Source organism: Desmodus rotundus, chromosome 4, assembly GCF_022682495.2.
Source record: "Desmodus rotundus isolate HL8 chromosome 4, HLdesRot8A.1, whole genome shotgun sequence".
In the NCBI taxonomy this organism is placed as follows: Eukaryota; Metazoa; Chordata; class Mammalia; order Chiroptera; family Phyllostomidae; genus Desmodus; species Desmodus rotundus.
The window spans coordinates 90,091,691-90,119,367 of record NC_071390.1 but is presented as its reverse complement, the minus strand read 5'-3'; the positions used below and the strand labels follow the sequence as shown (position 1 = coordinate 90,119,367).

The following is a 27,677-nucleotide window of genomic DNA, read 5'->3' as shown; positions in this document are numbered from 1 at the left end:
TTCTTGACAGATCATGCAGGTGGAAGCTGTTCCTGAAGTACTGGCGATGCTTTCAACTGCAACAGCAAATTCTCACGGCTTCCTTGTTTCTCTGCTCTCCTGACTACTGGCGAGATTTTGTTTGCTTTGATTTGGATGTGGTTCTGGTTTGGGGGAGAGTCAAGTGGCACTTTGGCCTGAGGGACTCGTGTGTATTTTTAGAGACACAGGCATTTGATCTGCTTGCAGCCCACAGTGCCCGCGGGTATTTCCGTGAATGCTGCCTACATCTGCATCCAAATGTGCACAGGGCAAGCATACCCTTGATAGCCACATTTTAGTTTAGCTTATTTTTGTTTACTTTTTGGTTCACTTTTTGTAGCAGTCAATCTGGAAGGTGTGAAAAGGATAACGGGGTTCACAAGAACTTGGGTTGAACCCTTGCAAAGCAGGAAGGAGTTAGGGGGTCTGCCCTGAAATCAACCTGCTTATTTAAGTGGATTTGAAGAAAAACAGAGCATGAAAACAACAAATCAGTCTGACTTATCTAAGAGCAGTGGATGAAACAGTCCCTGCAGGAGGAAATGTGTAACCCAATCCAGTAGTTTATCACATCTTCAGGAAACCTTGAAATAGCTCTATGAATTTATATTGTTTCCGAAAGCCACATGAGCTGTATGTCCTGCCCTGCCCCACTGTGAACCCTGAAATCAATCCATTGTTGTCTCAAACTCTGGAAAATGATCTGCTGCTCATGTCAATGAACTAGTGTATTCACAGAACCGTTCCTCACTCCCCAAGTTTACTGAAGTGGAAGACAGAAGGGGTAGGCCTTCCTGAAAATAACCACATGTGTTCAGAGTCCTGGGTCTTTAGGCATGAATGCATTTATGATAAAACAGCTCCTTAACATGAGGAAACCTTGTTATTCCCCCTTTTCACAAATCGTTTGCCTCCTTTGTATTTATAAAGATTGTCAACTCCTATTTCTCTTTTGGAAGTTTTATGAAACAGAGACCTTGGTAAAAGGAAAATTGATACTATTCAAGGAAATCCACCTTCTATAACAGAAAAATCCAGGGTTGTGTCCTCAGTGCCCCTGTCTTTACTCAAGTCGCCCTTCTCTGTCTCACTTATATTACTTCATAATCATTATTTATATAATTGATATTCCAAAGAAGCCCTTTATAGGGGAGTAAAGTGCAATTTAAGATTTTGGGCTCAAGGATAGCAGCTAAAAGTTGTTAAATTTTGAAATTGAGTTTTACTACATATCTTAGAATACATGCCTTACATTCTTTTTGCAAATTATCTTAGATTGTTATTATTACCGGTCAGACAACAATTTAAACAGCGCTAACACTTTACTCCGGGAAGGAGTTACAGTTTTCAAGTTGCTTACACATATTCGGGGCTACTCATGTGTTATTGTTCCTCCCAATGTAGTGGACAATGATTTGCTAAGTCTTTTTTTCTTTTTTAACTTAGAAACTGGTCAACTTTTACAGGTAATATAAAGCAGTCATTATAAATATGTGGGAGTATAAGTTAGAAAGTAAACCAAAAAAAGGGCAATAAGGATATATTATGATCTCTGAAGAGAATAGCAAACACAGTATGCAGAAAATTATGTGTTGAAAAAGTAGCATCTGTACATTTCTCATTTTGACTTATAACTAATCAGTAGATGTCGTTACCTCCTTGAGAAACACCGCAAAGCTGCTTATTCATCAGGTGGTTCTCCAAGTCTGTGTGTTGGGTGATAGTCAAAAGAAATTTCTGCTTCTGATTAGCTGTGTGGGCCTTGGGCAAGTTAAATGGCTTCTCTGTTTCTCTCTGCTTTCACCTTTACGATGGAGAGGACAGTATTACCCATAGTGTTGTTGAGAGAATTAAATGAGGGAGTAAATTATAAAGCAGTTAGTGGGGTGCCAGGCATTTTGTAAGTGCTTTATAAGTGTTTGATGTTCCTATAGTTGTTTAAATGCCATTGTTAGCAATAGTACTGTAAGAAAATTATCTTCACAAATAAGTTTTTATGCTATGGAGCTTATTATAAAAAAGCCACATCCCACAGGGTTGCTGAAAAATGAGATGGCAATATAATATCATTAAATAATACAGAAAAATGGTTTCCTAAAGAAGACTTCCCTTATCTCTTTCTAGAAACTGTAGAGGCAGCAACTAGTAACCTGAGAAAACTCCTCTGGCTTTAAGCGCACGGTGGGAGAGCCTAGCGCTGAGGCCCGTCTGCTCTTCTGGAGCTGAGCGCTCTCGATCAACAGCCCAAGGGACGTGCCTCATCCTAATGTTTGTAAACAACACACAAGCAATGCTTCCTGTTTATCTGTAAATGTGCCAGTAGGTCTAAAGTACTTGGCGATGTGGCAAATTTTAGTTTTGTTTCAGTAAACCAAATACCTAAGCAGTGCCATGTTTCCAGGCTCAATTTCTTATTTCCTTTGCCCTTCATTTGTTTGACTTTTTCTAAATTGATAACAATATTAAAATTGCTGCTTAATTCTGAAGTTCAGTATGATTCCCAAAAGAAACTTATCGGGAATGAGTTCAACTGTACTGCTTACTTAGTTCTTTTCTGGTTTTGGTGTAGAATTTAATTATAGTTCTAATTATAATAATCTATCTTTTAAAACTTAGCTGTCTTTAATGAGACCAGAGGCTTTGGAACTTTTTTATTTACCTGTAAACTCCAAGAAATACTGAAGCATTTGTCATATTTCAAACTCTAGTCTTTAGCTGAAACATTAAGGCAGATTTAGGTCTTGAAAGATTTTATCTTATAAAAACAGTTCACCTCTTTCAACTTCATGTAAAAATGGCAGGTTAGGCTAAAGTGACAAAGAATGCCTGAAGGGGAACTTTAAATGAATAACTTTGAAAGAAACTGTTTTCACAAAAGACTTGTCCAGATTTAATTAGTCGTGGATGTTAAAGGCAGGGAGAAAAGGCCAGGAGCCTGAAGGGACTGCAGGAGTAAAGAGTCAGGGAGAAGAGGGGTCCTGCGTGGTGAAGGAAGGCTGCTGCCCTGAGGTTTAATGATTCTGTGACTCAGTGTCAAGCCTGTGATTCCCAGTGGCAGGGGAGGTGACAGTGTGCGATCCCATACCTCAGTGAAGGTGAGTCACACACTTACCACCTTCTTCAGTGTACTGGGTGTATGGTCATGCAAAGCAATACATTGTGGAAGAATGTAATTTGCATCATTAAAAAGGATAAAAAGTAGGGATGTTGGTTCATAATCAGTACCCCCACTCCACCAGCAGAATTAACCCCTCAGTCCTTTCCTGGCAAAGTCATGAAATAGGAATTTTATCACATGCTCCATGCAAACTATGAGTTCTAAAAAGAGACACAGGAATCCAGAAGCTAAAGATAACAATGATTTTAATAAAGGTTATGATGCTTGTTTTTGTTATAAAACATCTATAGAAATGTGGGCATCGTGAAAACATTACCAAAACCATAAATGTACAGTGGCTTTTTCTTCTTTTTAAACATTGGATGTTAGCTTATGCTAATGTTGTAGAACAGTGGTTGGCACATAATAGACCTACGATATCACCTTTGTACCCCCGGCCTTCCTCCCATCATCTTGATCCACAGTCGTGTGATGGAAGCACTATACAAACCTACCTATCAATCACTTACATAAAGCAATACATTATCGAGAAAGTGACCAGGATTAGCACCAGGTTCCCAACTCACAGTTCAGGGCTCCTTTCTCTACCTCCTGCTTGCTCCTTCAAAACAACACTTGAAAGTAAACTTATTTTGAGAAGTGATATAGTAGTAAGTGGTGTGGAGATTGTATATAGAGATTATTAATGAAAAAGCAAATTCAGATACTTATTTATTAATTATGCCTAAAATTCAAAAAGGCAGAAAACTAAGGTGAGTGCAAACTATTTTATATAGCCAAAAGAAAGAATGAGGACTCTTAAGAAGATACTGATACAAAATCTAAAGATCCATTTGTTACAAAGTAGAAAAATCAATTTTGACTTTTACATTATTTTTAAATTTTTTCTTGAAACGTAATAGTTTTTAGGAATTTCTATACCTCTCCATCAGTTCAGTCAAGAAATGTTGTCTTTATTTATCTTTGGTCCTGCTATGTCCTAAGCCTGATTGGGTACTACAGATTCGTAAGTGAAGCACGCACAGTCTTATTCAAATAAGCTCTTTGTGGAGCAGGGGCACAGAACAGTAAGTACAACGTGGCATCGCCTGTGTGATCAGCGCAGCAACGTAGCAGTGCATGTGTGTGCAGTGTTAGCAGAGAGCGGGCAACAAATCCGTGCTGGAAGGCCTGGAATGGCTTCCCAGCACAGATAAAGCTTCAGCTAAACTTGGAGAGAAGAGTGAGAGTATACTAGGCACAGGAGAGAAAAAGCATCTCAGAAAGATAGATTCAAGACCTCTAGGGTGTTTAGGAAATGGGAGCAGCTTAGTATCCACAGTAGAAATACAGTAAAAAAAATAATGCGAATATATATTCAATAGTTATCATATATAATATTTTTATGCTATTATTTTTATTGATATATTACTATTAACAAAACTCCAGTTTTCTTTGGATTTCAACAAATTTTTTAATTTGAATATATTTTATTTAAGCATGTAATCAATATAAAAATTATTGATAAGATATTTTGACTTCTTTTTTGCCATACTACATATGGTATTTTATACTTTTTTGCAAGTTTTTTTTCTTTTTTCATTGTTGTTCAATTACACCTGTCCCTGTTTTCCCCCCATTACTCTCCTCCACCCTACCCACTCCCACCTCCCACATTCAATCCTCCCCCCACCCCTGTTGTCTTTGTCCTTGGGTCCTTTATACATGTTCCTTGATGACCCTTCCCCTTCTTGAAGATCTTATCTGTGGTCAGCTCTATGCTTAATCATTCCTACTATTTTATTTCATATAACCCACACACTATCACCACATTGCTGTATCTACCCAGTTTACAGCCCTGATAACCGAGATTACATGAAATGCCAAAAGTCACAAACAGTAAACAGCAACGCCAAGATTCAAACCCAAGTCTGTGATCTCCCAAAACTTATTTTTGTAGCAATTACACAATTCACAGTCTATGAGAACCAAAAGTGTATGTGTTCTTCCCTGGATACATAAAGCCCTGCAACCATTTATTCAAAAATTATAAATTCTTATACATAATATATAATTAAAATTATATGTCTATAGTAAGCGCCAAGTATACAAAGATATATCCTTGAGCTAGTTAGTTAACTACAGAGCTCATTATAAAATACAGCACTAGAAATATGTATATAACAAAGTTGAAGTTAGGGGTAGGAGAGAGGTAGATGCTAGAACAGGTGAGGAAAGTGAGAGAAAACTTACTAGAAAACAATGAAGCCTGAGCTGAGGCTTAGAGGATGAGGAGGAGCAGGTAAAGCAGAAGAGGAAGGTCTTTGCAGACAAGGTGTGGAAACGGTATACTGTGTCCAGAGGACAGTAGATGGTCTGTGTTGCCGGCAGAGATGAGAGAAGAAGATGGAAACGTAGGCGCCCTTCAGATCATGGAGGAGCTTGTATACCATGCTGATGGCCTGGGATTTATCTTACAGGAAATAAGGAGCTTCAGAATTTTAAACAAAGTCACTTACATCTTGCCTTTAGACAAAGCAAAGGATTGCTAATTATGAGGCTTCAAATTTTTTTCTGACAAGGAATGATGATAGCCGTGGAATCAGAAACAGAGAAAAAGAGGTGGATTCAGGAAGTATGAGAGTCAGAAAATTAGTAGGACTTGAGTGTTTTTGTGTTGAAAATGAGGGAAAGGAAAGAATCAATAACAATTCTTAAATTTCCCAGCTTGAGAGAATCCTAAGAAAGATGGAGACTTCATAATTGTGAAGTTTCCTATATACATGAACTTAATATCAATTTATGCACTATAGTTCACCCTTGAACAATTTGGGGTTAGGGGAGCCAACACCCTGCACAGTCAAAACTTCACACATAACTTTGGCCTCCTCCCAAGTAATGGCCTACTGTTGACCAGAAGCCTCACCAATAACATAGACAGTTGATTCACACATATTTTTTATGTTATATGGAGACTATACTGTATCTCATAGCATAAAATAATAGAGAAAATAAAATTTTATTAAGAAAACTATAAGGAAAAGGAAATATATGGGGAGACCCCCAAAACTCAGAATTTATTTATAAAAAATTGTGTATTTATTCTTACATGCTGAAACTCTAGTCACCTTCAAAGTACTCTCCATTTGCTGCAATATGCTTATTGAAACAATTTTTCCGCTACTCAAAACAGTTTTTGAACTCATCGATTTTGATGTCTTTTAATGCTTCTACCATTTTTGGTTTCACCTCATCTACATCGGCAAAACATTTACTTTTGAGGATTTTTTAAAGCAGGGGAAACTAAAAACAGTTGTTCAGGTCAAGCTTGGGTGAATGGGTGGGGGTAGGGTTAAAAACTGCTGAACACTCAGCACGGTGTGGGCGGATGCACTCATAAATCACCCATCATGCAACAGGCAAATGAGTTGAAAAAGTCTTCAAAAAAATTCACTGAAGCCGAATGCAGCCTCTCACAACAATGCCAGCTGCTACACTGACACAGATTGGTTCTTAGAATACTCACTTAGCAGGGGAAGCCTACTTATAAGGGGCCCATCCTCCAGAAGATAATTCTGGTTTTTGAGGGTCCTCCCTCATATGTACAGTATGGTACATATGAGTATTTATTGAAAAGAAAATCCTGGTATAAGTTGACCCATGAGGTTCAAACTTGTGCTATTCAGTGGTTAACTGTACTGTATTTTGGGGTATATTATTAATAAATCATTTCACTAAATTTAAAGAATAATTTATTTACTCAAAAGTTACTAAACAGAGTTTCTTATTTGTATGGAAAATCTCAGATTAGAGTTTTGTAATGCTTATGTCTTATACAATGTACTTTGAGTCATGTAATGTTATCATTAATCACTTTTTTAATATATTTTATTGATTATGCTATTACAGTTGTCCCATTTTCCTCCTTTATTGCCCTCTGCTCTGCACCACCCTTCCCATCTGTATCACCCCCCTTAGTTCTTGTCCGTGGGTCATACATATACGTTCTTTAGCTTCTACATTTCCTATATTATTTTTAACCTCTCCCTATTTTCTACCTACCATTTATACTACTTACTCCCTGTACTTCTTCCTCCATTCCCCCACCCCTTATCTGCTAATAACCCTCCATGTGATCTCTATTCTGTGATTCTGTTCCTGTTTTAGTTGTTTACTTAGTTCGTTTTCATTTTTGTTTTTGTTTTAGTTTGGTTGTTGATAGTTGTGAGTTTGTTGTCATTCTACTGTTCATATTTTTGATCTTCTTCAATTTCTTAGATAAGTCCCTTTAACATTTCATAGAATAAGGGCTTGGTGATGATGAACTCCTTTAACTTGACCTTATCTGGGAAGCACTTTATCTGCCCTCCCATTCTAAATGATAGCTTTGCTAGATAGAGTACTGTTGGATGTAAGTCCTTGTCTTTCATGACTTTGAATACTTCTTTACAGCTCCTTCTTGCCTGCAAGGTTTTTTTTGAGAAATCAGCTGATAGTCTTATGGACACTCCTTTGTAGGTAACGGTCTCCTTTGCTCTCCCTACTTTTAAGATTCTCTCCTTATCTTTAATCTTGGGTAATGTAATTATGATGTGTCTTGGTGTGTTTCTTCTTAGATACAATTTCTTTGGGACTCTCTTAGCTTCCTGAGCTTCCTGGAAGTCTATTTCCTTTGCCAGATTGGGGGAGTTCTCCATTATTTGTTCAAATAAGTTTTTCATTTCTTGCTGTAGATCTTCTCCTTCTGGCACCCCTATGACTTGGATGTTGGAATGTTTAAAGTTGTCCCAGAGGTTCCTAAGCCTCTCCTCATTTTTTTGAATTTTTGTTTTCTTCATTCTGTTATGGTTGAATGTTTATTTCTTCCTTGTGACCCAAACCGTTGATCTGAGTCCTGGTTTCCTTCCTGTCACTGTTGTTTCCCTGTGCATTTTCCTTTATTTCACTTTTCATAGCCTTTATTTTTTCCTCTATTTTGCAACCATACTCAACCAATTCTGTGAGCATCCTGATTAGCGGTGTTTTGAACTGTGCATCTGATAGGTTGGCTGTCTCTTTGTCACTTAGTTGTATTTTTTCTGGAACTTTAATCTGTTCTTTCATTTGTGTCATTTTTTTGTCTCAGTGCTCCTTTTACATAATAAAGGGTGGAGCCTTAGGTGTTCACCCGGGCAGGGCAACTCTGTGTTGTGGCGCTGTATGGGGAGGTAGGGGCGCAGAGGGAACAGTGCCTCTTGCTCAGCTCTCAGCGGTTTTCAGTCACTTCCTCCACTACCCACAAGTAAATTGGGCCCTTCTGGTGCTGATTCCCAAATGGGTGGGTTTGTGTACGTTCTGGCACCCTGTGGGTCTCTCCAGAAAACTCTCCTGTGAGGCTGGGAGTTTCTCCTGCTGCAATTCCCCTGCCCCCAGGTTTTCAGTCAGAGGTTTGAGGCTTTATTTCCCGACACTAGAACCCTGGGTTGTGTGGTCTGTCTTGCTCTCCAGTTGTTCTTCCCCGTTTATCTGCACACAAACATGGGACTGCACAGTCCGCCAGCCACTGCCTTGCTGTGAGTCCTCTTTGCCCATCTGCCCATCTCTGCCCTTCCTACTGTTCTGGATGAATGTTTCTTCTTTAACTGCTTGGTTGTCAGACTTCCATACAGTTCGATTTTCTGTCAGTTCTGGTTGTTTTTAGTTTTTAAATTGTTTTTGTCCTTCTGCTGGTTGTACAAGGAAGCACAGTGTATCTACCTATGCCTCCATCTTGGCCGGAAGTTTAATCACTATTATTTTTGAGTCTTAAGTTTATGGATGAACATTGTACCCATAAAGTAAGTATTCTTACTTTGCAATTGATTTTATTTTTATAATTTGCAATATTATAAATTTAATTCTTAGCCTTATTTGGTGATATTTGTATCTTTTGCTATCTCAGCCTAGTACTCTGATATTTTTAGTTTTCCTTACTTATGAATGTTGAATGCTTAAAATTTTTTGTGTGTGAAACAAAATTAACACACTGTTGAAATTTCTTCAAGCTAGGTTATGTATAATTGAGGTTCTTTGTTACATCATTTTGAATATACTTGAAAATTTCTATCATAGTTAAAAATATGCAGATTTTTGATAAGTATATAAGCCTATATAGATTATATTTAGATAATTTCCATTACCATAAAACATTATCTATAGATATGAAATTCATTTCTTTCATAGTTCTTAAAACAAGTAGTCAATTCTAGATGTTTGCTTCAAATGAGGAAAAGTTTTACCGTCTACTAGATGTATGGTTGAGCTGGCTTCACTAAGGAATACAGAAATGACTGAGACTCCCAAATTGCATTAAGTGCACTTTATAATTGAACAGCAAGGAATGGTTTTCCCTGGGAGGATTAAGGGTAGATTTTTCAGTGTCACTGAGAGAGACATTGAAGAGTCAGTAGGGAACAAGGCATTATGTGCAAAGCAAATATACAAAAGTGGGGAAAAAATTTTAAAGCTGTTTACAATATATGGAATGACCAAATTTGGATTTGGTGGAGCATTGGTAAATAAGCTAAAAATAAAATAAATTTTGGACCATGTTCTGTTAATACTAAGGGTTTCCAACAGAAGCTGTTATGATTGTACTTTCTGTTTAGAAATGGCAATGTACCGTAGTAATGTAGTATAGATGGAATTAAGAGAAGAAAGTCAGGATCAAGGCAAATCAGGAACATGGCTCTTATAATAATCCAAATGAAAATGTAAGAACCCCAACCTGAGTTCTAGTGATGCAAAGGAGAATAGGGAGTGATGGTAAGGGAGCCAGTGTAGAGCTGATATGCTTGTGCGTGTAGGTGGCATCAATCTGATGGGCAGATGGGACTTGAAGCTTTTCACTATGAGAAGGGTATGATACTGTCAGAAATAAGGAGCTGGACAAAAAGGAAAAGCTAATTTTAGAGCAAAGATACATTTATCTGATGTTGATGCTGAGGATAGAGTGTTGAGCAAAACAAATAAAATGGCCCATCCCATAAAGTTTGGTATTTTGTGGGAAGGGTAAAGAATATAAGCAACCAACTTAGTAAACAAGCTAATTTAAGATGGTGGTAGGTGATAAGAAGAAAACAATTAGAATGATGTGTTTGTGGAGAGAAACATCAAGAGATTGGGATTGGGTGGCCAAGAGTCTCTCTTTGTCCAGGAGACACATTGAATGGCAAAAGAAGAGGGAAGATTTTTCCTAGAGGAATGAAAAGCAAGTGCAAATGCCTCAGGGTGGGACTGAATTTGGCGTAAAGACACAAATACCAGTCCATCTGCTTGAGAATGATGAGGAAAGGTCAGGAGGGTGGAAAATGAGACCTAGAGAGCAGTCAGTAGCGATCACATCAGGGGGGTCCTTATTGGCCTCGGAAAAGAGTCTGACTGCATTCTTGGTCAATGCAAAGACAGTGAGGGTTTTAAGAAGTAGGGGGTAGAGTGGAAGGTTGCGCATGTGCCATGATCTGATCATTGAGTTAGTGTTGTGGCTGAGATGCCCAAGGGAGAGACGAAAGGAGAGGACCTTAGTAAGTGTCCAACTCTATTCAAGCAGTGAAAAAGAAAGAGAAAGGTCGAAGAGGTGGGATAAGGAGCAATCTAGTGCTAATGGACAGACCCCAAGAGAGGAAGAAGTTTCAAAAAGGAGGGCGGAGCATTGAAGTCAAGTGTCAAATGAGGCCAAGAGGTTGAAGAGGCACTGTAATCAGATGTACCATATTATTTCCCACTCACAAAATGTTTTAAATTCAACTTTAATTATTTAATGAGGAAATATACTTAGTCCAAGGCTCCGTACACTTATATACATGGCATTAACACATATATATAAGATAGCGGTAAATTGGGTTTTTTAATGTGGGAGCCAGTTCTGTACTTAAAAACACTAAAGGATCAGCTTTTAAATTGTGTTTCTATTGTATTTTGTACAAAGATTTCCTCTTATAATTTCTATTGCTGGATAATTCCTATATACTTCTATCATATAGAACTTTAGGAATAACAATTCAAATGGAAAGGACAAATAAAAAAAAATGCTGAAATCCTTGCCAGACACTGTACCAGATATCAGTTATGCAGAAATGAATAAGATAAACATTGTTTTTAATGCTGTGAGCTTGAACATGTCTGCTGGTGGGGAAGAAATGTAAACAAGAAGAAGAATAGAGAGTAATGAAATGTGATAGCAGGAGCTTATGTCCAGGATTTGGAGCGGGAAGCCTTTAGAGAAAGACGTATCTGATGTCTGAAGCATGAGCAGGAGTTAACTAACGGGATGGTGATGAAGTTGTGGGAAGTATGATGGCACTTTTATGTGTCAGCTTGGCTAGACTATTGTTTCTTGTAATTCATTCAAACACTGATCTAGGCCTTTTAACTTATTGAATGAGGCCCACACAGATTATCTAGGAGAGTCTCCCTTACTTAAGGAAGCTAATTCTGGGCTTAATCACATCCACAAAATGCCTGCACAACAACACCTAGATTAGTATTTGAATAACCAGAGAATGTATTCCTGGCCAAGTTTACACATAAAACTGACCATCGCCGAGAGTTTCCCAGGAAAGAGATCAGCATTTGTCATGTGAATATATTATAGTATTGAGCTTGCAAATACTCGTCAGGGTTACCCCTAAGTATATGTTTTCTTATCTATCAATAATTGTTTAATTTTTATAATTTCCTTCTGAATGATCTTGTTTTATTCTTCACATTCCTGAAATTCATAATAAGAGTTAAGGATTTATAGCTCAAACCATTAATACAGAGCAAGAAAAAACTTTTCCTTAGCTCATTATGTAGGTCTCGACACATACTAACTAGCAAACCTTTCCAACATCCTAAAATTAAGAACTTTAAAGTGAAAGTCAAGTACTAATGAATCATAAACATCTTATTTTATAATCAGACTAATATACTAATTTTTATTATAATGTAGATCATCATAAACTTAATATCTTTTATTTCATTTTCTTTTTCATAAGATAAGGATTTCATTAAGAGATAAAGTGCAGCTTCAACTATGCAGTGGGGACAGCTCTAGCATATAGAAGGTGATCAACAAATTATTCGTTTTTGAAGAAAATGTGAGAAAGATAGTATACCATTTTAGTTCAAAGTCAGAGGCCACAGAGCTAAGAAAATTAGGGCAAGGGAAATTAAGAGGAAAATGAATTGCAATGAGGCAGAATGGCCTGTAAACAGAAGTTTTAATGGAGACATCATGTAAGGTTCCTGTGTAATTGATTTGGGAAGGTTTAATTTAGTGAAGAAACCTGAACTGGTTATTTTAGACTGATGCAATAGTTTGCACATGGGATTAATTTTCTTAATGTGAATACAACTCAAAAAACACATTCAAAATAGAAATAATCAGTAATGTAGCATTTGAAAAACCAGGTTCAAACAGAAGGTAAAATTTCTCTCTAAAGCCCTCCAATTAATTCTTCCCCATAAGTAATTGCTGTCAATATTTGTGTGTGTCTGCTTCTAGACTTTATATTAAACTTCTTGTGACATTGGTATAGCCAACTACATACACACACACACACACACCCGTCCTTCCTTCCATTCTTAACAAAGAATGGCATCATTCTATACACGTTGGCTAAGAACTTGCTTTATTTCCTTATAAATAATGGTTGTCCTCCTGTCCTAGCCAGTGTGGCTCAGTTTTTTGGAGCATCATCCAATAAACCAAAATGTCACAGATTTGATTCCCAGTCAGAGTTTATATTGTATGTATTAAATTATCTGAAGAAGGAAGTAAATAAAGGCTTGAAAACTTTTTCTAAGAGCACAATGTAGACTGTATGGCAGAGGTAGAGACTGTAGACAAGAAAATGCATAAGGAAATTTTATGTAGTAAAAGAGATCATAAAGACTTAAACTGGGGCAGAAGGAGGTACCTCTGTTTCATAGTTAAGTGCATGTCAACTAACATGTTGACTTCACATCACTATTAATAATGTATTGACATTATTTGAAAAGTATACCTTTAAAAGCTGAAAAGTTTTCTCTTTTGGAGTTGGAAATCATTCAGTACCTCAAATGGCACAATACATTTAAGGCATTATATATTCAGCTACTTAAGTTTAAATGATGAATCCGTTAATATGTAGCTTGAAATATAGACCATAGCCTTTGTATTCCAAAGGATATTTTAATCAAAATATTAAAAATAAGCTGGCGTCTCATTCAAATAGTTAATCCCAGCTGCCTTTTGTTGTAATACATCATGCATTATCTCTCTGATGGATGGGCAGCAAAATGCAGATAAAATTAGCTTTGCAGTCATTCATTCTAAATTGCTCTTGAATCATTTGGAAGTAAATTCCATTTCAGAAAAATACGCTTCAGGTCTCAGACAAAGAGATAATAGTCCTATATTTTATGATATAAGCAATAATAATTTAAGTCTTATGATTCAGAAATATAGAAACTTATGTATTAAGTTGATGAAAATTAAGGCTTGATATATAGCAATAAAACCAGCAACCTAAAGCTTCCTAGATTGATGCTCATAGCATAATATTTTCCTGTCAAGAATTAGGTGGAATGAAAGTCTATAAAAATAATACATGGTGCAAAGCTTTCTCTTCTTGTATGTAAATGAAAAAACAAAAGGCTGTGTGAGATAACAGAGAAAATAAATACTGAGATTTACCTGATATCTAGATAAAAATGGCAATATTATTATTGAGTAATGGTGGAAAATAGAAAGTTGAGTCAAATATTAGAGCAGGATAAAATGACTAACAGTGTTATACCTAAATTAAAAAGGTAATTATAGCTGGAAGTTAATACTGATTTCAATGTACAAAACAAAACCAACTCAGGAACTTTATTTTGTTAATTTGAAAGAACTTCATGTAGAAAACTTGTTCAGCAATGTAGTGAATCAATCATTTTGCCCAAATAGCATAATGCAATCAATATCAATACCTGGGGCGTGGCTGTATAAAACACGACACTTTGGAATAACTCTGGTATGTTACCAGAAATGGGTTCAAAGTTTGAAGTTGCTATTTACAAATTGAGTTCCTGTATCACCTTGAAGACTTCAGGAGACTCTTCAGATATTTTTATTAAGAAATAAAGTGGTAAGAGAATGCACTCAATGAGCCCTCTACCGAAAAATTTAATTGCTCTTTTATAGCCTCCAGTTTTTTCAGCATGACCTTAATAGTATCAGAAAGTCAGTTTATTTGTATAGTTGGTTTATTTATTTGAATCGCATGCTAGTCTACCAGCTCACAAAAGAACCTCCAACCTCATTACCCCGTGTATTAAACAGTCCCGGAGCGGCCTGCGAGGCTTGCCCTCACTGTGGCAGGGATTGACTTGTTTGGATCAGGCCCAAGGACGGGAGGTGGTGTGTGTCCAAAAGAAAAACTACAAACTGATAAAAGCAACACTTTCACTTGCACAGCATTGCAAACACACATGCTTAGAGAATCGATTGGAGTCTCAGTTTCATAGTTAGAAAAGCCATTTCTTCTGGAAAACATCTATCACCATAAAAAGCTGGAAAATACCAAATGCATTACAAAACGAATATTCACTAATAAAGATGTGATTTCATGTCTCAGGCTCTCCATGAGGCAGAATGCTCAGGTCCCTGACATTTGTAGACAGGGCTAGCTTCCTGGCTGTGGGACCTGTCCTGTCACACGGGACCCGCACTTGGTTTAACGCTCTGCTATCACCACCTCTGAGTTCTTAATCCATTTTTAACAAGGATTCCTGGATTTTCATTCTGTGCTGGGCCACCCAAATTTTGTAGCCAGTCCAGTTTGTAGATACTGTTGTTATAACACTTTATATTCGTAACTGCATTCCAGGCATTCTAAACTCTAAAAGACCTTGTGCCTCTTTTAGGAATGATGAAAGTTGCCATTATAGTATTTGTGCTTCTGTAAGGTTTTTATTGACTTCCCATAATGCACCTGGCACTATGCTAGACTGATGGAAAGTAAAAATGAAAATAACACAGTCCCTGCCTTCAAAGGACATTTATTCTAGTGCTAAGCATCTGTTGTTATAATTCCTGGCTTTTGAAAATTGGAAATAATTGCATAAAACTGGTTGCAAACCTGAAAATTAAGATTCTCCCACATATGTGTGCGGCAAATGCATAGTGCAGAGGAACTAATGTCATGCGGCGCTATTTGTAGATGACCCTTTCTTTCTAGCTAAGGAGACATGGTATTTGGAGGGGACCACTTTTTCATTGTAAATACAGATAGATGTAATCATCCTGGGTATTTAAAGATTAGAAGATTTCCTTTGTACTTTTGGTTGAAGAGAATTAACTTGTTTGTTTGAGTTTTAAAACTCTAAAAAAAATCCAGGCGACATTTCACAAAAGGACCATTTCTGAAATACTATTACATTTGAAAATTAATGCTGACCCAGCATTTTTGTCTGGAGCAAGGAAAATGTTCCCTTAGCATGCTTAGCTGGTGGTGGTACAGCTGTTACCTAGGCTGATTTCCATGGCCGGGCAGGGTGCCTCAGCTTATGGTTGCAAATGGAGGAGTGAGGAATCTCACAACAGTGTATTTGTGTTTTGTTATATCTACCCCACTATACATATTTGATGACACAGGGTCTTAAAAATAATCTTCCTAAATGTCTTTCCCAATACCTAAATTGAGTACTAGAAGTGGTGTGCCATACTGTCCAATATGAATTCATCTAGACACGCAGGGGTGTCCAACCTTTTGGAGTCTCTGGGCCACACCGGAAGAAGAGTTGTCTTGGGCCGCACATTAAATACATTGTGACATCTAATACAAAAACAGCTAATAATGTTTTAAGTAAATTCAGTATGTTGTGTTGGACTGCATTCATAGCCATCCTGGGCCACCTGTGGCCTGCGGGTTAGGGCTGGACACCCCTGATAGAGCATAGACTTAAATACACTGCATGTATATTATAAGAAATATTAATAAACTAATATGCTGTGGTTAATTAAGGCATTCTAGATAAAATTTAAGACATGGGTTCATGCACAGTAGAATAATATGTAAAAGAAACACTGGATTTACGACATGATGAAACCATTTCAAATGCTAGAGATAATTCCTCAATAACTTGCATATTAAATGTTATTAAACAAACATCTTGAAAAATCAACACTATATGAAGCCTCAAATCAAGACATAGAATTATTTCTCTTTATTTGTAGTGACCCTCTTGTCATTTTATAAAATTGTTTATTATTGTTTAATTACAGTTGTCCCCATTCTTCCCCCATTACTCTCCCCTGCCCTGCCTACCCCATCCTTCTACATTCAGTCCTTCCCTGTGTTGTCCTTGTCCAAGGGTCTTTTATTCTTCTTCCTTGTCCTGACCCTTCCCCTTCTATCACCATTATCCCCCTTCCCCCTCCTCTCTGGTCACTGTCAGTTTGTTCCTTATTTTCATGTCTCTGTTTCTGTTTTGCTCACTTGTTTATTTTGTTGATTAGGTTCCACTGATAGGTGAGATCATGTGGTATTTGTCTTTCACCGCCTGACTTATTTCACTTAGCATAATGCTCTCCAGTTCCATCCATGCTGTTGCAAAGGGTAGGAGCTCCTTCTTTTTGCTGCATAGAATTCCATTGTGTAAATGTACCACAGTGTTTTGATCCACTCCTCTACTGATGGGCACTTAGGTTGCTTCCAGCACTTGGCTATTGTAAATTGTGCTGCTATGAACATTGGGGTGCATAGGGTCTTTTGGATTGGTGTTTCAGGGCTCTTAGGGTATAATCCCAGCAGTGGAATTGCTGAGTCAAAAGGCAGTTCCATTTTTAGTTTTCTGAGGAAATTCCATACTGTTTTCCACATTGGCTACACCAGTCTGCATTCCCACCAATAGTGCACTAGGATTCCCTTTTCTCCACAACTTCGCCAGCAGTTGCTGTTTGTTGATTTGTTTATGATGGCCATTTTGACCAGTGTGAAGTGGTATTTCATTGTGGTTTCAATTTGCATCTCTCTTATGGCTAGTGATGCTGAGCAACCTTTCATATATCTCTGGACCCTCTATATATTCTCCTTGAAAAAGTGTCTGTTCAGGTCCTTTGCCCATTTTTAAATTGGATTGTTTGTCTACCTGGTATGGTTTTGGAGATCAAACTCTTGTCCGCGGTATCATTGGCAAATATATTTTCCCATACGGTTGGTTCCCTTTTCATTTTGCTGATGTTTTCTTTAGCTGTGCAGAAGCTTTTTATTTTTTATGACATTGCATTTGTTTATTCTTTCCTTTATGTCCCTTGCTGTAGGGGACATACCGGTGAAAAGATTGCTACACGAAATATCTGGAATTTTCCTGTCTATGTTCTTTCTCCTCTAGGACTTTTATGGTGTCACCTTATACTTAAGTCTTTTATCCATCTTGAGTTTATTTTTGTGTGTGGTGCAAGTTGGTGTTCAAGTTTCATTTTTTTGCATATTTCATTTTAGCTGTCCAGATCTCCCAGCACCATTTGTTGGAGAGGCTATTTTTACTACAATTTATGCTCCTGCCCCCTTCGTCGAATGTTAATTGACCATAGAGACATGGGTTTATTGCTGGGCTCTCTATTCTGTTCCATTGATGTATATGTCTGTTCTTATGCCAGTACCAGGCTGTTTTGACTTGTAGTGACCCTCTTGTCTTAAAACCCCAAATTATACACAGATGGTTTGTCCATACATTTTTAGATACATTATTAAATCATTACCATTTTTCCAGCACCTAACAGAACCCCTTTTGATTTAAAAGCATATGTGTGACTTTCTCACCTTCCATTAGGCTTTCCAGTAGTTCACAATAAAATAATCAGAAGAAAGAAATACATGCTTGGGCAAGGCAGGGCAATCAATGTTTGGTGTCTCTCTCTCTTTCTGTGGGATGTGAATTGATAAGTATTTTTGTTACATTGTTGCATACGGTAAGGAAATGTACAATCATCTGATGTCTTGCAGTCATTCCTTCTAAAGAAACACATCTCACCTTCTATATTAATGAGTTGAAAGGCTTTTCATATTTTGCATACCTAAATGAGTATATTGTTATGAAAGACATATACAAGTCTTGTGTGTATGAATATATACCAGTAGTAAAAAAATAAATAAATAAAAGGTCTTATTGACCCTCTGTATTCATTAATAATAATAATTAAAAATAATAGCTAACATTTTACAGTATTTGAATCTGATATTTTTGAAGCTTTGTTGATTATCAGCACTGGCTACCATTATATATAACATAAAGTGCTTAAACGACAAAGCAAGAAAAAATTGAGTAACGCCTTCCACACATCTCGTCCGTGCTGATGAATCTGCTACCTCAGCTCCCATTTCTTTGCCTTTCTGAACGATTGTTTCTTTAAGCAGTTTTGAGTATTCTCAAGTGCTGACTAAGGAAGCTAAAATTGATGGAAACAAAGTTTTCCTGTAGTAACCTGATAATTTGGGTCCTGTTGTTTAACAAATAGAAAAACCAGAAATGATGCTCTGCCTAAAAAGAGGAACTTTAAAAACTACATTGAGAAAGCTAGCTACAGGAAACATCATTTATATCCAGTGTCAGGAATTTATAATTGTGGAGAGCTTTGAAACCTATTTTTGTCTGTGATGCAAATGAAGCCAATTTTTACTGCAAAACAAATTGGCAAAGACCAGATGTCATTGCTGTTTGACAGCTATCCTATTACTTACATGAAAAAGTCCAAGGCCAGGGTTTTTGCTGCACAAATATCCACACAACCACGATGTCTCCCAAAACAGGGCAACAACTGAATGAATTCCAAGTTAGCGTCTAAGCAACCATCGTTAACTGCCCATACCACAGCCTATATTTGCTACTGAATATGTGTATTTATATGTGTGTACACACACACACACACACACACATATATGCTTTTAAAGAACTTGTAAACACTTTTACTTTTAATTTTGACCTTAGAATTTTAAGTTTACCTATTAACTTAGGGTGCTTCATCAACTTAGGAAATTAACAATAATTTTATTCTCCTGTTCCTCATAGGAAGAGATTTATCAGGCTTAACTTATTTATAGAGTATCAGAAGACAATCTTTTAACTTGACTTTTGTGAAATATAATAGGATTTTTAAAAGACTTCTATTATTTTCTACTTTTTAAATTTGGAACTATGCATAACCGACTTTAAAAGAAAACCTACCTTATAGTGTGCAAATATCTCAAGTGATTTTAGATTTTGTTTATCCATCAGTATTGGAACAGCCAGGTGACAACGATATATTTGATAAATTTCAGTGATGTGAAAAGTGACACTATTGTTCTCTATGATAATATTCAGTACTATTATATTGAGAATTGGTTTTCCTACTCATATGATATAATACATATGATACTCAACATATAGTTTCAAAATAAGATCAAACAGCATTACTAGATTCTAGCGCTACTATGGCTGTCCTGTTGCCTGGTTTCTATATGACTATATTTCCAGGATTTAGCATAATTCTGAACTCAATAAATATTTTTGGTTGAATGAATGAATATTTCATGCAGTGACATTTTAAAGAAATTATGATATATTTGGTCCTTAATTCATGTTTCTAATATTCCTTCTCAGCTCCTTGTGAAGATTTACCTGTGAACCTTTTATTTTTCAAACAAATGTTTCTGAAACAGTTGCTGTCGCCTTTGTCAGCTCCCAAGGGTGATGCTGTGTAGTGGGCGGGGCAGTGCTCCACCTGGAAGGCCACCGTTCTTGTGGGAGATGAACCTGGTTCTGCTATGTTCTGCCCGAGCACTCAGGGCTGGATAGTTATTCTCCCTGGTGTTCAGTCTTCCCATGCATAAAAATGAGAAGAATAATCTAAATACTTCATTGCGCAGCCAGTCAATACACCAAACATAGTGCCTTTCTAGCGCATAGCAGTCACTCAAACTGCTTAACTAGGTTATGAGACATTATTTTTAAATGAGGAGCAAGTAAAAGGCAAATGGTTTTCAAGTTTTCAATGTTTCCCACTTTCTTCTTGTTTACCAGACGACGACTTTTTTCATGAACTGCCGGAAACTTTTCCATCTGATCCACCTGAGCCTCTGCCGCATTTCCTCATCGAGCCTGAAGAAGCTTACATTGTGAAGAATAAGCCTGTTAACCTGTATTGTAAAGCCAGCCCCGCCACCCAGATCTACTTCAAGTGCAACAGTGAATGGGTTCATCAGAAGGACCACATAGTAGATGAGAGAGTAGATGAAACCTCTGGTAAGTTTTCCTTTGCATTTGGACTGCTACTTAGGATTCACTTACTTTAGCACATTGTCACACTGTTCTTTAAAGAATTACAATCAAAAATGGAGTTGTTATCCTTTGGCAAAAGGTTTTTAATCACTTTGGTTAATATTTGGTGATCTCCCTCCATGCATTGCAAAGTAAAATGACGTACATAAATCTTGACTTGATCCCTATTGGACTACATGGAACTGAAACATGGTTCATGCTAAGAAGATAAATAGTGAGAATTAATAGACTGAATATAGCAAATGCCCTAGTGAAAATGTCCTTGGACTTCACTTCTCTGTCAAGTCTGGTGTCAGGTCTAATTATCCTGAGATTGGGGAACATGCTCAATTAAACATAAATTGTCCATGTTTGCATGATTCTCCAAAGTAAATTCACATGCATAATTTCTCCTTATACTTTTTGTAAAATTTATAAATGTTATAGATTCAAAGGATCCTGTATCCTTAACTTACATCTAAAAGAACCCAATTAAATAACTTAGCTAAAGCTAAATTAAGGGTGATTGAGAGTAGTAATGGTGTGGGGTCCAGGGACAGGAGAAAGGGTGAGCCCAGCTACCATCTACCTGGGTGCATCTTGACCAGAGCATCTTTGCTCCGGCCGTGGTTAAAACCGCTGACCTTGTTGCTCTGTGAGTATCATCCTTAACAGTAACATTAAAGCATAGAGAGTATGAAGGAGATTTTAATAACCTGCAAAATTTAGTTTGGCTATAAAGGAAACTTTCCTGAGAGCAATTATTTACTCAGCAGTGGGTAACTTAAGATAGTTGCGAAATCACCTCGAGTTGTTTTAAATTGGAAAGATGTATATCTTTCTACAGTAGTTTAAGTGTTTTTGATTTCCAGCAGGGAAAATAACAATTTGAACTCTCAAATCCCTTCCAGATCTATTATTTGGTAGTATGAAGATATATATTTTAAATATTAAGACTTCACTGATCAACATCTCCAAGCTAAATAGTGACATGCATGGCAAAAGTGGAAGCATTTAAATCCTGTATCTTCATTTACATTCTTAAATATCTTTACATAGCAAAGTGAATGCATGTTTTCAACATGTAAATTGTAATTAATTCCTATTTGCATCCAAAGGTGGGATTAATTAAGAGCGAGCAAAGACCAGCACTTGAGGGAGGTCTGTGTTCAATGTCTCCAGCGACATAAAGAGCATACTGAGGTGATGGGCACTTCAGAAATAGAACAGACTGTGGGAGGGCTGAGAGGGGACATCTTTCTAAAAAGCATGTGAGGCATGTATTTCTGCAACAAAAATGGTCGGAGAGAATCAGGTGGCAGCTCTACCTAATTGTCACTTTGTGAATCAGTATGCGCCCTGCATGCAAGCTGATGGCTGTAGAAATGACTGGGTGTGCAACCATATGGAGGCTGACTTTAGGGGATTGCCCCACTTCTTGGTCTAATTACTCAGCAAATAACTTCTCCAGATGTCTTCAAAATCTCAGCTGAATTGAATTTTATTTGTTTTAGCTCATTTATTTGTGAAGGTTTCAAACACAGAAGTTTTAATGGTAAGAAGAAAAAAGAGAAATCATAAAAGCTAAAATGAGAGTCACAAACATATTTAAGCTTGCCTTTACTAAATTAATGAAACTGCCTATGTAGGAAGATTGGAAATAGAAGCGAAACTGCTGTGATATTGAGGATCTCCACAGCTTCATGCTATGTTGGTTTAATGTGTGTGTGCGTGTGTATCTCATTGTACATATTTCACCTTCTGTAAAACATTGTACTTTTATTATTTTCACATAAAATTAATTAATTAATATTGCATATTCCAATGTTTAAAAATACCTTTTAAAGCAACTGTAAATGAAAACATATGGCATGTTTTCATTCAAGTTCAGAATAGGATAGATGAGAGTAGGGAAGATGTGGCGGCTCCAATACTTGCACATTCCTCCTAAGACTCATGGGTGGAATAGAATAGAATATACCTTTTTGTCATCTTTCATTTTCATCCAGAACTTTACAAGAAAGCCAGCATCCAGATGATGTATTACCTTTAAAATTAAGAAAAAGTCAAGTATGTCCACAGACATCATTATTATTTGGTATTGTTCTCATCATACTAGCCAGTGCAGTAATAAAAGACAAATAATTAAAATATGTAAAAATTGTAAAGGAAGTAAAAAATGATCATTTTTGACAAATAGTATAATTTTTGTATGTATGGAAAACTGAAGTTTCAAGGGAAAAATCTGAAAAAAACCATCAAGAGAATCCAGAAAAATGGCATATAAAAGATTCACATAATCTATTAACTTTCTAAGTACAGATAGCCAATCAAAATTATAATAGAATAAAACATACCATTTGAAGAAACCATGTGAAATAAAATGTGTAGTCATACAGGTAACAAAAATTTGTAGAAATTTAGAAAGAAAAATGTTAAATTTTACTCAGACACAAAAAACACATTGACTTAAATAAGTGGAAAGATATATCTTATTTTTGGATAGAAAAGCTATTTTTAAATGTTTGCTGTTTATAAATGAATATATAAGTTCACCAACATTGGGTGAAAAAATAATTTGTGAAAAAAGCTGACAGAATTCTGAAATAGTAGTATAATAAGGGAAACCTGGCTCTTTATAAACATATTATAAAATTAAGGAAGTTAAAAGAGTTTGATCTTAGCAGAAGATAAAATGTACAAATTAGGGCATTAGAATAAAGACCAGGAAATATTTGAATATTTGGGGCATTTTACAATGTGAAAAAATGATTTTTTGATACACAAGGTAGGCAGTTGAAAAAAGTAATAAATGAATAAATAAAGCTTGGATTCTATCTCATTCTTTAAAGTCAAATAAATGCTAGATGTCACGGTTTAATTATCATCATCATTGTCCTCATCCCCATCAGCACTGGGAGAAAAACTGGTCAGTTGGTTGGCTGGTTGGTTTCAGTGGTGGACAAAGCCTTTCTAATGAAGATAGAATTGAGAAACCTTGTAAGAAAACATGATTAATTGAATATCCAAAACAAGAAAACCATAAAGCCAAGGTATGGACTCTAACCCTAGGGAGAAAAAAACCTAAAACAACCCCAAAATACCTGATTATGTCTGTAGGCATATATTAATCAGGGCTAATTTGATTAATATATAGCTATCTCTTTTTTATCCTTTCATTGAATTTTGGGGGTGACATTGGTTAATAAAATTGTATAGATTTCAGTTGTACACTTTTTTAAAGATTTTATTTACTTATTTCCATAGAGAGGGGAAGAGAGGGAGAGAAACATGGATGGTTGCTTCTCACACACCCAACCAAGACTTGGCCCCCAATCCAGGCATGTGCCATGACCAGGAATCACACCTGTGACCTTCTGCTTTCTAGGATGATGCTTAACCCACTGAGCCAAACCAGTCAGGGTTCAGGTGTACACTTCTGTAACACATCATCTGTACATTGTATTTTGTGTTCACCACCCCAAGTCAAGTCTCTTTCCATCACCAGGAGATACAGGGAAAAATGCAAGTAATTAATAAGCATCCAAGGAAATGTCCAGATCAAAACAGGTGTTAGTATACAGCGCCAAAAAGGAGTGGGATAGGGAACAGCCATACTTTGTTGACGAGGCTGCAAACCAGTACATTCTTTTTGAAGGACAATTTGAAAATACCTGTCACTATTTAAATGTGTATAGTCTTTCTTCACTAGTTACAAAGTAGGACTATCTAAAAATAAAATTCCAAATGAGCACAAAGATTGCACACCAGGCTAGTCATTGCACCCTTGTTGTAGTAGTTTATCAAGGACTGTTCATTCCTTGGTTGGAATACTGTGATGCTATTTAAAGCAATGAGGTTACTCCGCATGTGAAGCTGTAGAAAAATCTCTACAGATAAAATTTGAAGCAAAAACCAAAGTACAGAACACTACATGTAATAAATCCTCATTATGTAAAGAAAGAGGATGCACATATATTTGTCAATGCATAGGGAATTTTCTGGAGAAATACACAAGTAGTTGGCAGCTCAGAATCTGAGGTGATAGATTTATTTTATTCTTCTATTTTTTTCAATCCTGTGATTGTATTATTTTTATAATAAATAATAAAACCTGAAAAATGTCCAAAGCACTCTATTGCACCTCTTTGCATGCTATCATAAATTTCCAATCTGTACAGTACTGGCTGGAAATTTGTAGGTCTCTAATTTTAGAGCTCTTTGCTTTCCTGTGAAATCAGAAACATTGTGAATGGTATTGAAATTGAACTGCTTGTTTTTTTGTTTGTTTTTTCCTCCAAAGCTGCCTACCTGGACACACCTGCCACTTTGACCCTCAAGGCTTCACTTAAAACAGTCTTATAGTCTTGTTGGGTTCACAATGGGTCCTAGCCTCAAAAATGTTAGACTATATTAAGTATTGAAATATATTACAAATTAGAGAAATTTTCCTGGCATGTAAAAAATCAAATTGGTTCTCAGATAATAGGACACAGAGAAGTCATTGCAAAGAAGTTAATTTTTATAGGTACCTTCACCTTAGAATAATGACATTGGAAGCATGTTCAGTGGCATTCAGCTACATTGCCTTGAAACTGAGAATAATCAACTGCATTCAACTAAATCTTCATTGAAGGTAACTTCATATTGAAAAACTACAAAACAATAAACTGAAGAAAAGAATGAAAGTTTTCCAACTTACAAAATTTTTTCTTTTAGATTACGAAGGTATTATTAAATAGACTCTCTTGCTCTGAAGTATGAAGCAAACAATTATTTGTACTCACTGAGCAAAACTATACTACTGATCATAAAATGTACTGATTAAAGATCATTGATTACTGGTATTGTTTGCCTTGCCATCATTTAAACCACACCTGCATTTTGGCAAATATATGATAAAAACAGAAAATTGGAAAGCAGTTTATATTAGATGGTTTAGAAACATTTAGAAATTTTCAATATTTAAAAGCTCATGATTTGGTAATATAGTAAGTAATAAATACCCATAATCCTTCAGAATTCCATTGAAATCTTGATCTGTTCAAAAATTTAACTTTACATTTTTAAGAAAGACTCAGACTTGGCTGCTTGTTTTCTATTTACTTGAAGTCTTTTCAACCTTGTTTCCATGGCTGAAACATGGAAAAACATTCCACATTTCCAACATTCACCATCAAAAAGCAAATATTCCCCCTCCATGAAAAAGCAGGGAAGTTTAAAGACCCTGGCCTGGCAGCTCAGTTGCTTAGAGTGTTGTCCCAATACTTCAAGGTTGTGGGTTTGATCCTTGTCAGAGTACATACAAGAATCTATCAATGAATGTATAAATAAGTAGAAAAACAAATTGATGCATCTCTCTCTATGTCACTCCCAAAAGAAATTTCAATAATCTCCAAGATTTTCCCTTTTTATATCACATTAGCAGAAAGAATTGTATCAATAGGACCAGAACAACAAAAATAAAAAGAGTTTCAAGCTTTATGAGGTCTGTCCAGAAAAAGTCCAACCATTGTTAATATAACGAGAATGGTTTGTGCGACATAGTGTAACCTGGCAGCCAAGGAGAATGGACTGGAATGCCCATGTGTGAACAATGATAACTTCACTTGGGGGTGGTAGATGCCACTGAGTGAGCATGTGCACTGTGTGGCTGTCACATTCAAAATGACTGAGTGACCAGAGCAATAAATCTGCATCAAATTTTGCATTAAGCTTGAACATTCTCTTGTGGAAACTATTTGGATGATTCAGAAGGCCGCAGCTATGGGCAACTGGTGATTGGCAGCTTCTTCACAACAATGGGCCCACTCATGTATCACGTCCATGCAGAGTTTGTTGGCAAAACATCAAATTACCCAGGTGACTCAGCCCCCTTTAGCCCAGATTTGGTGCCCCATGACTTCTGGATTTTCCCAAAACTAAAATCACCTTTAAAAGGGAAGCGATTTCAGACCGTCAATGAGATTCAGGAAAATACAATGAGGCAGCTGATGGCGACTGGGAGAACTGTGTGAGGTTCCAAGGTGCCTGCTTTAAAGCGGGCTGAGACATTATTGTCCCATGTACAATGTTTCTTGTATCTTATTCAATAAATGTCTCTTTTTTTCATAGTACATTTAGCATACTTTGTGGACAGACCTTGTATACTGAATGCCGTACATGTATTAGGTTATTTAGTCATCACAATAATCGAATGAGGTAATTTGGGGTTATTTTGTAAATCAGAATACTTGGGCTCAGCAGGGTAAAGAGACTAAATTGCCCCAACTCACACAGCCAAGAGGTGACAGGGGCAGATCTGAACCCAGGGCTCTCTAATTCCAAATCCTTCGCTCTTGGCCTCTGTACGCACAGTCTCCCTAAATTCTGCCAAAACTACTGGACACAGAACAGACTAAAAAGAGCAATGTAATATAATGACCCCTTTCCTCAGGAAAAGAAAATCTGATTTGGCATGTCAGCTACGCTTTTATCGTTCACGCTTTCATCTACCTCCCGCACCTTGTGTCCGGTTTTCCTTATGTGGCCTTTGCGTTTCTTTGATGTAATAACTTAAGAGAGTGCTTATGATTTGATTCTTTTTGTTCCTGGGGGTATTTAACATTTGACCAAATAGTAAAATGTGAGCCTTAAGGGAAAAAAAATTGATAAAGAGAAGCCATAATTGGACACAAACTGAAGTGAATTGCATTCCTCAACATGGAGTTCTCACAGATACACTGTGCTCACTCAGTTCCCCGCTTGTTGCAAGAGTAGCACAAATGAAATTCTTTCTCTTCTGTGTTCCTGTTTCATGTACCTCTTCTCTCCATCTCATCGCCAAAAATAGAAATCTCAGCTTCATTCCTCACTCCCGACAAGTGACCATCCCATACGGCCAATTCCATCTCAGAATTCTCCCACCAAACAACCTTCATTTTTTAGTTCTCACTGCTACTTCCTTACTATGGGCCTCTATCATACACCTCTTAGTTCATTTAAGTAGCCTCCCATCCCTTCTTGGTTTCAGCCCTTCTCCTAGCAATACATTTTCCAAGTAGTAACAGGCCTAAGCACAAGTCTGAGTGATTAAACCATTTCATTTCTTAAAATATATAATGGCTTTCCTTTGTCCATGGGATAAAGAACATCCTCCTTGGTCATATATCCGAAAGTTTCAGTACAATCTGTTCCTAATCAAACTTTCTAGCCTTATTCGAATAGGTTCTCCTCTGCCAAGTGCCCTATATCCTGGGCCAATTTGGATTTTCCCCTTAAGCTGTTTTCAGTGAACCACCAGTTTCTTATA

General features: G+C 36.7%; 1 protein-coding gene across 2 annotated transcripts in view; it reads left to right on the top strand.

Moving 5' to 3' along the window:
• The window catches only part of UNC5C (unc-5 netrin receptor C), a 348,264-nt gene that overhangs the window by 178,582 nt on the left and 142,005 nt on the right, over positions 1–27,677 (top strand). For both annotated transcript variants that reach the window (XM_024574906.4, XM_024574905.3), the window contains exon 2: positions 20,150–20,371. In XM_024574906.4, coding sequence (XP_024430674.1) covers positions 20,150–20,371 — 222 coding nt within the window. The remainder of the gene's footprint in view (positions 1–20,149; positions 20,372–27,677) is intronic.